This window comes from Corapipo altera, unplaced genomic scaffold (genome assembly GCF_003945725.1).
Source record: "Corapipo altera isolate COAL_440 unplaced genomic scaffold, ASM394572v1 45, whole genome shotgun sequence".
NCBI classification, from domain to species: Eukaryota; Metazoa; Chordata; class Aves; order Passeriformes; family Pipridae; genus Corapipo; species Corapipo altera.
Genome location: NW_020884877.1, coordinates 10,157,222 through 10,170,036, shown reverse-complemented (window position 1 = coordinate 10,170,036; position 12,815 = coordinate 10,157,222). Strand labels below are relative to the sequence as shown.

The 12,815-nt window shown below is 45.5% G+C and overlaps 1 protein-coding gene across 2 annotated transcripts; it reads right to left on the bottom strand.

The window, feature by feature from the left end:
• Window positions 1-10,081: 10,081 nt before the first annotated feature.
• Window positions 10,082-12,509, bottom strand: NEUROD1 (neuronal differentiation 1). Of its 2 annotated transcripts, XM_027637498.1 has the most exons (2): window positions 12,381-12,509; window positions 10,082-11,262 (listed from the first exon to the last, which is right to left on the bottom strand). In XM_027637498.1, exon 2 carries the CDS (start codon window positions 11,251-11,253, stop codon window positions 10,171-10,173), a length of 1,083 nt encoding a protein of 360 aa, XP_027493299.1. In that variant the 5' UTR covers window positions 11,254-11,262; window positions 12,381-12,509; the 3' UTR covers window positions 10,082-10,170. The 2 variants fall into 2 exon arrangements, with proteins under 2 accessions (XP_027493299.1, XP_027493298.1); XM_027637497.1 differs by lacking the exon at window positions 12,381-12,509 and having other exon boundaries at window positions 10,082-11,268.
• Window positions 12,510-12,815: the final 306 nt, after the last annotated feature.

The window sequence follows — 12,815 nt, the reverse complement described above, 5'->3', positions numbered from 1 at the left end:
CGACCGCCGGGGCCGCGCTGAGCCCGTCCCGGCGCAGGGAGGCACCGCCGCTTCCGCCCCGCGCACGGCCCCGACCCCGCGCCAGGTGCGGTGCCCCGCGCGGCAACAGCGGGAGCGGCTGAAGGCACCCTGTCATCCCAGCGCTCTGTTCCCTTCGGGTACTTCCCCCAGGAGAGCAACGCAGGAACGCTCCAGCTGCAGAAATTACTTTCCCTTGTCAGGGTCCCCCGTCTTCCACTTTTCTGTTATCATTAACAATATTACTGTCATTTAGCTTCAGAAAACTACGGCGTGAAGTTCTAATAGCCCTTTCATACTAAAAAGGCTAAATCTTTCACAGGTTGTGACTATGACATAGGCTTAATGTAAATACCATATTGGCATTCGTGCTGCAAAACAGAGTATTGCTGTAAACCTGGGTGGAGGTATCACAATTATGCCCTTCATTCCCAAGGACTGAGGAACACAGTAACTCGGAATCTGATACCAACTTGTACAAGAGCTCCTGTATCAAGTGGACCAATGCAGAGAGTGTACCCAGAAGGGTTGCATAGTCATTCCTCACCCTGAAAGCTTAAATGCAGAGGAGGGAGACGGCTTTGCTCCAGCTCTATAAGTGATAGACTTTACTGATTGGAGGTATGACAGCTTTACTCACAGGTCCTGTAAGATTCACTGATGACAATCATCTTAGAGCTGCAGCATCAACTCTCAATTTATAAGGTGATCCTGAGCATGTAAGGGCTAAACTTGTATATATATAAAGTTTTATAATGTTATGGTGGCTTATTAATGCATAAAAAGCGTATTTTTAAACGAGAGCTTCAGTAATTTTATCTTTAGTGTTCGTAACGACAAATGTAAATATGTGTCGGAGAAACAAAGCAATACATTGAAAATACTGCCTTTTGCTGAGAGATACAAGTTATGGTTCAAACAAGTTACAGTTCAAACTACATGTCAGAATATCCAAGGCTCTTCCTGTGATGTTTTTCACTCTAGAAGAGAAATGGTGTTACAGGTAAGGAAATCTTATTGCAATCAAAGCAGCCAAGAGTTCATGAGATGATACATGATCTCAAGACTATTAAGCTGCCTTCTTTCATAGTTCCATAAAAACCAGTACAAAGCTACTAATTATGTAGCTGAGAAGACAGGTTTAAGAGACATTTCAAAAGTCTCATGGTAAACTTTCTGACACTTTAAACATGGGAAAGTAACAGAGGGAAATAAGTAAGTTCCAAATATTGTTAAATATGCAACCTCTAAGTGCTTTTCAATTTGCATCAAGCCACCAATATAGCTTTCATGGAAATACAGCCCACACTGATTTGCTTTTCTGAATTACAACATAACCACAAAGTTTCTCCTTTCTTAAAGCTGTTAGCATCAATAGTTCTATTTTGACTCTGTCTCAATATTTTTTGTCCCTTAGATCTTCTTTGTTGGGATATAAATATTTCAACTCCGGAATAATCAGATAATATATAAATAAGTGAAATGGTGTATAAACTGTGGAATTTTTGTGCAAATTTTCCTCTTTTTTTTTTTATGCTTAAAGATAACTGCATGACAACGCAGGAAAAACTGTGAGCCAAACAAACAAGCTTGGTTTAACAAACTACCATTTTGCTACAACAGTAGATGAACCAATTAAACTTGTGTCTGTTATTTGATATCAGTGATCTTAAATGTGTTTACAGTGATGTCACTCTAAAGGAAAGCTAAATCATTAACCAGAATATAAAGTACACCGTGGAACTAGATACAGTCAAATCACTTTTGAGGCTGTATGCCCTTTATAATCCCCTGCAGTCATTTGTTTGGTTTTTTTTCTGAGATTGTTTATGAGCCTACACCACCTACATACGCGATATATTATCACCAGATAATTTCTCATAAGGTACAGGAAAGGATAAACTGATAACTGGCTTAGAACCATAAAATTATAATATTTTCAGTACTGTCAGTTGAAGACTATCGCAGTTCCTCAGACACTTGTAATATCCTTCAACTTAATATCCTTCAACTGATGTAATTAAAACTTCTAATGCCCTTTCATTGACATTACTTGAAAGGTGTATTCAGTCAGTAACAGTTAAGATACTAAAATGTATTAGTTAAAAACATAAAATAGTTAGAGAACTGTATATAGTAATAAAAAACATAGGAAGAACATACAAGTCTGTTCACTCTGGTTTGCTACTGTTCACAAATTCTCAATCCCCACAATTCTTTGTAAATCTGAGACAGACATTTTTTCCTGGGGGAAAAAATTCTAAGCAAGCCTACTTTAACAGATTTATTTTTTTTTGATTATCACAGCTTTTGGATTTGCACATTGAATTTGGAAAAGACTGGAAAAGCCCAGAAACATAATTTTATCCATTTTTTCTAGACTGTGTCTGGAACTCACACACAGAACTTCCTTGTCCTTTTCTGTAAGAAGGGTTGTGTGTATTGATGATCTCATGTAGTATCCCATGTAATATTTTCATACTAGAGAAAGAAAAAAAGGATGCAAAACAGCAGGATTTGTATTGTAGGCACTCAAGTAGTATAGAGCACTGAACCTACATGTAACAGCCTTGATTACTTCTACATCTTTGATCACAGACAAATTTGTAAGTGGAGCATCTTGGTACCTGTGACAGCAGAATGATCAAAGGACTTCTACAAAAACAATATGCTGCATGAAGAAATGGGGTGATACAGAAGACATTGCAAGTCAGACAAAGTAGCAGAAGTGTGTTCAACTTTCCTGTTGTCTCATATGCATTTTGTTTCCAGTACCTAAAAGGAGCCTACAAGAAAGATGGAGAGAGACTTTTTACAAGAACATGTAGTGACAGGACAAGGGGGAATGGTTTCAAACTGAAAAAGCGTAGGTTCAGATTAGGTATGAGGAAAAAGATCTTTACTGTGAGGGTGGTGAGGCACTGGAACAGGCTGCCCAGTCAAGTTGTGGATGCCCCATCCATGGAAGTGTTAAGGGCCAAATTGGATGGAGCTCTGAGCAACCTGGTCTAGTGAAACATGTCCTTGTCCATAGCAGGTGGGTTGGAACCAAATGGTCTTCCAGGTCACTTCCAACCCAGGCCGTTCTATGATTCAATACCAATAGATACGAGAAAATAAAGAAGCCCTACTCTTAATAAAGAGTAAGTTGAATGACATTTTCATAATAACCCTTCAAATTAAATTTTGCAGCTCTTCGGATAGTTATAAGAGAGGTTTCAAGCTGCCCTAGAAATTGTCTTAACATTTTTGTTTGGTTACTTTGTTTTAGACAAATATCTCAAGCAAAGTCAGAACAAAAAAACCCAACCAAACCAAAAAAAAACACAGGGTAGGGGTCGGGGGGAAGGGGACACACCAGAAAAGGAAGCAAAGCCACTGTCAAGTACAGCAAGGGCCAGCTGCTCCCTAACAACCAGGGAGCCAAGGAAGATGTCAGGGCTTGCAAGGCAGGGACCTTTCTTGGCCAGGACCAATCTGGTAGTACCTGATCAAGGAAATCTAGGGAGGGTGCTAGAATCCATCAAGAATACAGATCATCAGCCAAGTCCACAATGATGAGGCAGGTTTGGATTAGCAGGATTTATAGCCAGATCAGGGTTGTAGCCAAGTTGAAAATCAGCATCCCACAGCATCTGTAAATGTTGTATCACCAGGATGAGCTTAAATAGAGCTCCAGGCCCTTGGGTGAGGTCAGTGAGGGGGATGCAGATGGAGTTGCTCAGGGTTTTTAAGGCTTAATAGTGGTCTCAGAGCCTTAGCAGCTAGAAGGTCAAGTGGAGGAGTTCTAAGGAACAGCAGGAGCAGGCTGCTTTATAAAGAAAGTGGAGCTGAGAATGATTACAAACCAGGTAGGATCCCCATATACCTGACCAAGGTAAACAGAACTGTTTACTTATGTAGAGTCAACCTAGAGTCTAGCTAGCTAGACAAACCCCTTGAAACAAAGTAGGCCCAACATCAAGCTGAAAAGCAGAGTTATAAGGTCAGGTCTGGTAACAATAACCCATGTCAGTGCTAGCCCAGCAGTCACCAGGGAAGCCTGTATTGTCAAGGCAGGTCCAAGGTCAAGCAAGGATATCAAGTTTGTGGGTCAGGACCTGGCTATGGCCGGGCACAAACATGGCTGCAATATCATGAAGGCAGACACCAAGCATAAGAGCCTCTTCTAAAACACAGTTCTTGCTTGAGGAAGGGGAGATCTCCCTTGTGATTTCTGGGAGCTTGTCACCAATCTAGACCCAGAGGAGATTTTGCTCCATGTCATGGCCTTGAGCACAGAGAGATGACCTAGAAGAGGAAAGCATCCTCTGTTCCCAGACGAGAGGCAGTAGGAAACAAGTAGAGGAGTTAACCTCTTCTTAACTAACAGTCTTTCTCTCTGGAAATCACCTCTTACTGTCTAAATGCTAAGTAGTAAGAGTCTCAAAACTGTTTTCCAGAAGAAACTTGTGAAATGAAGAAAGAGGTAGGACAACCTGTGGCAGAAATAGTGAGTGAGGGAAGTACAGTTAGCGTTTACTGAAGGAGAGCAAGAAGGTAAGGCATGCTATTGGAAAATAGCTCCTCCCACCTCAAGAAAAATGTGTATAAAAGTGAAATGAGGTAAATAGTCAGGAAATGGGAAGGCCAGTTTTTGGTTCATGGACAATGTGATATCGAAGTTAAGAAACAGGAATTTAGACAGGAAGAGATGAAGGGATGCTGTGGGGAAAATACCTTATGCCCATTCTGGAGATTTCAGCTGAACATTTCTGGTAGCTGGCTTGTTTTCAGTAGCTAATGGAGATTTGCTTCTGGAGAAAGTTGGCAGCATACCCTTGGCTTGTATGTTTTTCTGGCTACAGTGTGTGTTTATACAATGAAGGTTTAGTATATAGTCAGTTCTTCTTTAGCTGTTCATTCCCAGATATTAGCTCTCCTAAGTATGCTCCCTTCTTGCATCTCTACTTTAGAAAAGAATCTTTTGTAACTATCAATATTAATTCAACTCTGTTGTGTTGGTTTACTGTGACTGAAAAAAGACATTAAGCAGAACACCAAACTTTCTGGACAGTAAGCAAAGTCATAAATTATTCTGAAGGAAAATGGCATCAATGGTCTCTAGAAGAGAGAATCACTATTACTGTACATCTTTCTCTATTCTCAAAAGAGGGAAAGCATTAAAAACAAGAGAAATAAAAGCAGATAAGGAAATGGACAAATATTTGCAAGAATAACAAGGGAAATTATTATGCAGGCATAAGAAGCTGCAGAAATGCAGTCTGAAATTGAAGTAATTCCTGAGACCCCTTGAATGGATATTGATCTTAATCGGAGAAAAATGTGGTAATGGGAAGAATATAAAATAAGAATGTCTTGATCAGAGGACACTGTCTTTTGTTTGCATTAAGGTCGATATGCTATCTCTTCGAGGCAATAATTTTTTTCTCTGAATCGTTTTTCTGTTGCTCTGTCACCAAAATGAGTGTAAATGTGTAAATCTTAGTTGCTTCTATTTCGTACAGAATGCAGTTAACTCTATACTGCAAACTATTACAAGCTAGGAAACTGAAAACTAGGACTGATATTCTATGTTTTACATACCCTGTAGGCAACCTAAATACTTAAGAGAATGCTTTGAGAGCATTGTCAGTTTTAATTTTGTATTGCATAGCTCCTGACAGTTTGTTAAATACATATATGAATTATTTAAAAAAACACTTATGTACATATTTAAATAACAGTCTATTTGTAGATCTTCAACTCGATGTCTCAACATTTATTTATGTACTATATTTTTCAGGACTTTTGGATCATGGGATTTTCAGTTAAGGAAAGAGTGTAGACCACTTGTAATTTCTAAAATTACCATACTTCCCATTCTGGTTAATAAAAACAAAGACAAATGTCTACATATTTTCCCTGCTACAGCACCAGGCAGAACTCCAAGTTTCATTTCTGTGAGTTCTTCCTCAATAGGAATGAATGGATTTTGTTTGATTGTTTTTCTCTTTGCATACTTTAAATATAAAAAAATAGAATGGAAATTAACTTTGCAATTTCTAAAACTATTTGACAAAATGGTTCTTTGAACAGAAGTATTGTATCCTATTTTAAAAGAGACTCATTTTTGATATGTCAAAAGCAATTGTTAAGATCATGGTGGATTGATCAGGTACAATATTGAAATAATTGCAAGAATTTTTACTGTTACAGTAGATAGAAAATATTTGTTTCACCTGCTCTCAAAACTTAGTTTAGAATTATTTCCACTAATCCCTATTAGCTCTGGAATTGCATGTTGCTTTCTACTATCAGTTTATTAAAAATCTAGAACAGTATCTTCTGGAGAAAGCAGCGCTCCGTTTTCTTCTATTGAATTCAGGAATCTTGGTTCTCCTTGAATCTACTTTCCTTCACTTCTGAAGCCAGTGAACCAAATCTGATGTTTTTCAGGCACATTTCTCATTTGGGCTATGTGAAACCTGAGACTTCACTCTCTGAGTTCTTGTGGATGTAACCTGGGATTCCACCATTTGAACTTCAGCTGCCATAGCTGAGGCCTCAGCTGTATCACAGGCAACAAGGGGTCCACAAACTCCAGACCCTCTTCTGTTGCTTCAGAACACCAAGGGAAAAGCTGCAAGTCGTGACTTACTTATGTACTGTACCTGCAGAGATTTCACTGAGGTCTCCTCAAGCATGCACTGGTGGCAGAGCAATTTCTGCTGTAGGAGGTATGTTGTAAAGAAGGGAAGGGCCATCGGTCACAACAAAAATACAGTTTCAGGCCTGTGTCAGATGATCCAGTGTGTGAGTGTGGGTGTGGGTGGGTACAACTCAACCCCAGAGTTTTCTCTGCATGCGGAAGTCAGATAATCCCACTATAGCCTTAGTTAATTAGTGATATGTTTATAGGAGAGGAACAGTGTGAGTAATTCTTTCCATTAAAAGAGACCTTGATAGACCTTCCTGTGGGAGTCATGAGCAGAAATTTCAAGACTTGGCTTGATGTTAATAGTATGAAAGAAATATCATGGAGACATCAGAAGCATCAGTAAAGCGGGGAAAGAGGAAAGATCTCCAATATTTTATAGGGGCAGTGGGAGAAAAAAAGCACCCAAAACTAATTGAAATAACAAGACTCACAAGTGATTTGTAAAACGGAGCCTCTAGTTACCAAAATGCCTAATTAATTTTCTTTATTAGGTTGTTCATAACATTAAAATATTGCTTTTTCTAAAATATCACAGTAGCAAACATTCAGATAGCCTAGGTAGATCTTTTAAGTAAGTTGCATTGGCTAGAGGAGTTGAATTTTGTTATTAACAGTGGAAAAAGAAAAGGTAATTGAAAAGGTTTCTTGTGGTTTGGAAATGCCTTCCAAATATTCATTAAACATTTAAGCGACTAAATTTGCAGAATATGTTCCTGACATTGGCACTGGTTCTGTGGTATTTCTCTCATCAGATGGAAGTACTGTGTGTTATGCAGAGTGCATTCATGCATAAACAATATCATTTTCATAAATTAAAACCTCCCCTGCAGAAGGAACATCTGTGCCTGCCTTTGAATAAAAGATGGTGGCATGCGAGTTGCCCCTTGACTGACTAGAAGAATCCTTATGTTTAAGAAGAAGGTGCATAACCAAAAGGCGAGCAGGCCTGGGTCAGCTTTTTCAATTTTATCTGAAAAATTGACATTCATTTACTCCCCCTCGGGTTATCTAGGGTACATTTAGCTCTGTTGCCACTAACTGAGAAAGGTTAATCGGGTGCTTGAAAAGTTGCCTTTTGCTTTCTTTTCAGATTCAGCAACAGTTTTAGAGCTGCAGGCTCAGGCGAAATGCAGGGAGATGCTGCAAAATGCATCACTCGGCATCGCAATTAGTTTTTAGTGTGCTTTTAGCAGGGAAGCCTGGCAGAGGGGTGTGTTGCACCGCTAGGACAGGTTCGCTATGCTTACGCGTTGGATTTCCGTAGCTATAAACACCTTCGAAATAGACGTCAATAGCTTGATTTCTCCAGGGGACAAAAAAAATCCTTCGTCCATAGGGGACGAGGATGTTCCCGTCAGGATGCCTGTTCACTTTCTGCTGGATTTAAATGAAATATTTGTGAAATACCTCCGCTTTGTGGTAGGCTTCACATAAAGTATTTCAGGTAACGTCTTAAATTTGATGGTCCGAGGCAAAGACCTGTTGATAATTGTTCGTGATCATTAGAGGAATTGCTCTCCCGCAGATTGTGTCTCCGGGTTTCTTAAGCCTCGGAATAATCAGCGTAGATTAAAGAAACACGTTTCCCTTTTGGGAAGAGGAGGGGACGGTGAATCGATGGCACTGGATCCAGGTCTGCCTTGCAGGGGAAGGCGCACCTGCTGCCGCCGAGCCGGGGCCGCAGCCGCGTTCCCGGTGTGCCGGTCCTGGCCAGGCGCGGGAGCTCCCGCGGTTCGGGGCGGGTTGGGAGCCCGAGAGGGGAGCCCCGAAGGCGGCAGTGGCCGGGCAGAGCTGGCCGGGGGCCGCCCGGGAGGGTGCGGGGCGCTCGGCGCATCCCGCGCCGGCAGCCGCAGCTCCAACTCTCTGGCGAACCGCGTCTCTGCCTTCGTTTCCCTAATTCAACAAATCAGCATTGCAAATAGCAGGGTTCGCTGTAAACAAACCAACACCACCCGCCCCCTTCCCCTGGTACTCCTCAAGGTAAGTAAAGAATCCGTGTCCTTTTTTTTAGTCCAATTTTATTCTACAAATAATAAGTGTTGCACCTTTCATGAGCTATCCGAATAAAACAATAATCCCATAGGAATTACTTACACTAAGAAAAAAAATAAATCACATTTAAGGAGAAATGCAACATTCGACCAAATGTTCAATACTATGTTGTTTCCAAAGGATGGATGTTTTTCTAAAATCCCAGTGTGCATTACACCATAATATACAGGATTACAAACAAAATTACAGTACAGATTGATTCCAGTTGAACCAGCGTTACATTTCAAACAGCACTTATTCTGGACTGCATTGTACATGCAATAGCTATTGTTCTAATTACGGATTAAATGGTTTGAATTTGTTTCAAGCTACCGTACTAATCGACTACAATAGGTATATAGCCCGACTTTAACAACCTGATTAGATTTCGGTTCCGATTTATAAAATGAGCATATGACAACCACGGATTGTGTGAACATGTATAAAATCATGCATTTATATCGCCTGGAAACATTAACATCTTCAAGTTATCTTGAAAAAAAACCCAACAGAAAAAAAAAAAAAAGAAAAGAAAAAAAAACAACAACCAAAACCACGGAATGCCAAGGGGTTCAAAGACTAAAAAGAAACAGTGCAAATTGTATGTGATAGTCAAGCAGCTTTCGATTTAAAAAGGGTGTTGGCATTTGCTTATAATCTTTATATACAAGTTTGTGCAAGTAATGTGTTGAATTGATATGTTCTGATAGAAAATAAGTCTATCGTTCTTATATCTTCTCAAGACCTAGGGGATCTGGTTCTTATTGTATGGGGAAAAGGAAAAAGAAATAAAGAAAGAAAAAAGAAGAGACTTGCATGGGAAAGAAATTGCCCGGATTGTGCATTTTTTTTCTTCTTCATCTATTTGAAAAGGAAAGAAGTGCTAAGGCAACATAACTTCTCTAAGCACTTTTCTGCTGGTTTAAATTAGTTAAATCATTTTGTATAAATTAGATATAATTCTACCTTTCCAATATGTATAAAAATTGATGAAGCTGCATGGTTTAAAATAGGAAATTCACGTTATAAAAAGTCATTAAAAATTCTGTACAAAATCACAACAAAATAATTCAGCATGGGAAAGGTAACAAGTAGTAAAACGTTGGTTGAAAAATATAGATTTCATATATATTTTGTAATTGGCCCATCGCTAGTTTAAAAATTGCATAGATCCTAATTATTGCTTGTGATTTTGTTATTCCGATCAGGTAATTGACGCGATCCCAATGCCCCTACCCCAATTTACAGCGTCGCTCGGAGGAGCGGAAGCAAAGACAGCGGGTGAGCGGGGGGGGGGGGGGGGGGGGAACGCGGCGGCCCCGGAGGCGGCGGCGGGACCCGCCGAGCTGCCCCCTGTAAACAAGGCGGTGTCGGGCGGCAGGGCTCGGCGCTCCCCCTGCCCTCGCTCGGCGCGGGGAGGCTCAGTCGTGGAAGATGGCGTTGAGCTGGGCGCTGAGGACGCGCTCGTGGTGCGGGTGGCCCTCGTAGGGCGCCAGCCCGTCCACCGGGATCTCGCAGCGGGAGGCGGCGGGCGGGAAGATGGCGGCGTGGGCGGGCGCGGCGGCCAGCGCGGCGGCGGCGGCGGGGTAGTGCATGGAGAAGGCGTAGCTCTTGTCGAAGTCGGCGGCCGGCTCGTGCTTGAAGGAGAAGTTGCCGTTCACGCTGAGGGGCGGGCTGAGCGGCCCGTCGAAGGCGGGGCTGGCGCCCTCCGCCAGCCCGCTCTCGAAGAAGGGCTCCAGCGCGGCGCCGTAGGCGTGCGGCGGCTTGAGGTGGAAGAGGTGGGAGCTGTCCATGGTGCCGTAGGGAGGGCTGGGCAGGCCCGGAGACTGGTACGGGTAGGGATGCGCCGGGAAGGGCGCGCCCGCCGCCGCCGCCACGTGCGGCGGCACCTCCTGGCTCTGCTCGGGGAGGAAAGTCCGCGGGTTGAGCTGCAGGCAGCCGGCCACCAGGTTGGTGGTGGGCTGCGACAGGCCCTTGCAGAGGGTCTGCACGAAGGAGACCAGGTCCGGGCTCTTGCCCGAGCGCAGGATCTCAGAGAGTGCCCAGATGTAGTTCTTGGCCAGGCGCAGAGTCTCGATCTTGGAGAGCTTCTGCGTCTTGGAGTAGCAGGGCACCACCTTGCGCAGGTTGTCCAGGGCCGCGTTCAGCCCGTGCATGCGGTTGCGCTCCCGGGCATTGGCCTTCATGCGCCGCAGCTTGAATCGCTCCATGCGTGCCTTGGTCATCTTCTTCTTCTTGGGGCCCCGCCTCTTGGGCTTCTGGTCGTCGTCTTCCTCCTCCTCTTCCTCCTCCTCCTCTTCATCCAAGTCGTCCTCCTCGTCCTCCTCCTCACCGTTCCGCAGCGAGTCCTCCTCAGCCTCGGCGTGTAGACCCTCCAGATCCTCCTCCTTCTTGTCCACCTCGTGCTCCTCGTCCTGGGAGCTGAGGCACTCGTCCGTCCAGCTCGGGGGGCCCTGCGGCTGGGGCTCACCCATCAGCCCACTCTCGCTGTACGACTTGGTCATGGTGAGCCTCTGCATCGCGGAGGAGACAGAAAAGAGACTTGTCAGCACCCAGAGCAGCGCTCGTGGCCCCGACCGGTCACCCGCGGGGAGAATCCTCTCGGACCCACCGCTCCGCTCCCCCCGCCCCCTCCCGAGGGAAGTTTAGATTCCCCACCGTGCCAGGGCAAACTTTTAATTGTCTCCGCGGTCCTGTCTTATAATTAAGTTCACATATGTTCAAATGCTATTATGTAACTCGCCGATATTAGCGGGGAATATAAACAGATTATGCGTGAGGGAGGTAGCTCGGGCGGCACGAAGCGAGCGGACCAAGCGTAGATTGGGTTGGTTTGTTTTGTTTTGGTAAAAAAGTCAAACACTCTCACGGAATAGGACAGGGGGAAAGGCGGACACACGCACACACACCCGCAGGGACGGATGGCCACCCGTGACGCTTGTCCCCGCCGCTCTCCGCGGCTCCCCCTTGCCGCCTCCTTGCGCGGGGCTTGTGCCGCCCCAGCGGGCGCCGAGCACCTGCTCCCCGGTCCCGCCTTCTGCCACAGAACTGTCGCTGGGTTCCCGCGGCCCCCACCCGTGGTAACAGGTGCGAGACTGGCCCCAGTTTCCCGTCTCCGTCGTCCCCTCCGTTGCAGACGGGCATCGTCCCCCCCTTTCCACGGGGACATTTCGTGTGGAATTGCGACCATTCACCGGTAGCATCGGGCACACCGTGAAGAAACAATGCCGCCCGCCCGCCGAGGCGCAAACCTGCGGTGGGACCGTGGCGACCGCGCTCGGAGGAGGAAAGGGAGCTGGAAGTTCGGAGGCAGCAGCATAGGTGGAAGCACATTAACACATGTAATATGCTCCTGTATAAATTCACGCACACATATATATTTATATGTGTGTACGGGCGCACATACACATTTACCCATATATGTGTATACACTTATGTATGTGTGCGTGTAGGGATGGATACAGGTGTGCCCGCACACACCGGCAGCAACAATCGCAAGCGACAATAAAAAACCGAAGCCGTTTCGGCAGAGGCAGATCCCGTCCGCCTCGACCTCGCAGGGCCCTCTCCCACCCCGGCAGTCGCCGCCAACCCCTTTCCCGCGGGGGGCGAAAACCCGGGTTCCCGTTACCTCCGTTGCTCAGCCTCTCCTTCGCGGTGACGGTCTCATAACCCCGGCACAGCTCTCCGTGCGAGGGCGCCGCTCGTGTGTGTGGTGGGTTTTTTTTTTTTCCCCGAGGTTGCGCAGCGCCGGGCTCCCCCCGTTATATAGCGGGGCCGAGGATGCGCGGCGGGGGGCCGGCACCGGGACCCGGGTACCGCGGCGGCCGCCACCGCCCCGCCCCGCGCCCCGCCCCGCCCGGTGGCACGCGCCATATGGCCGCCCACGTCAGGCGGCGGCGGCGGCGGCGGCGCCCCCCCCACGTGACGCCCCTGATTTGTATGCGGGCCCGCGCCCGCCCGCGGAGCCGCCACGCCCCCGGTGACCTGCCGGGCCGCGCCATCTGTCACCGCGCGGGACCCGCCGGCGATACCGGGGTGGCACCGCACCGCTCCGCACCGCACC

What these genes read in the sequence shown, in the direction of transcription:
- NEUROD1 (XM_027637497.1), bottom strand. Translation starts at nt 11,268, where the DNA reads ATGCAGAGGCTCACCATGACCAAGTCGTACAGCGAGAGTGGGCTGATG.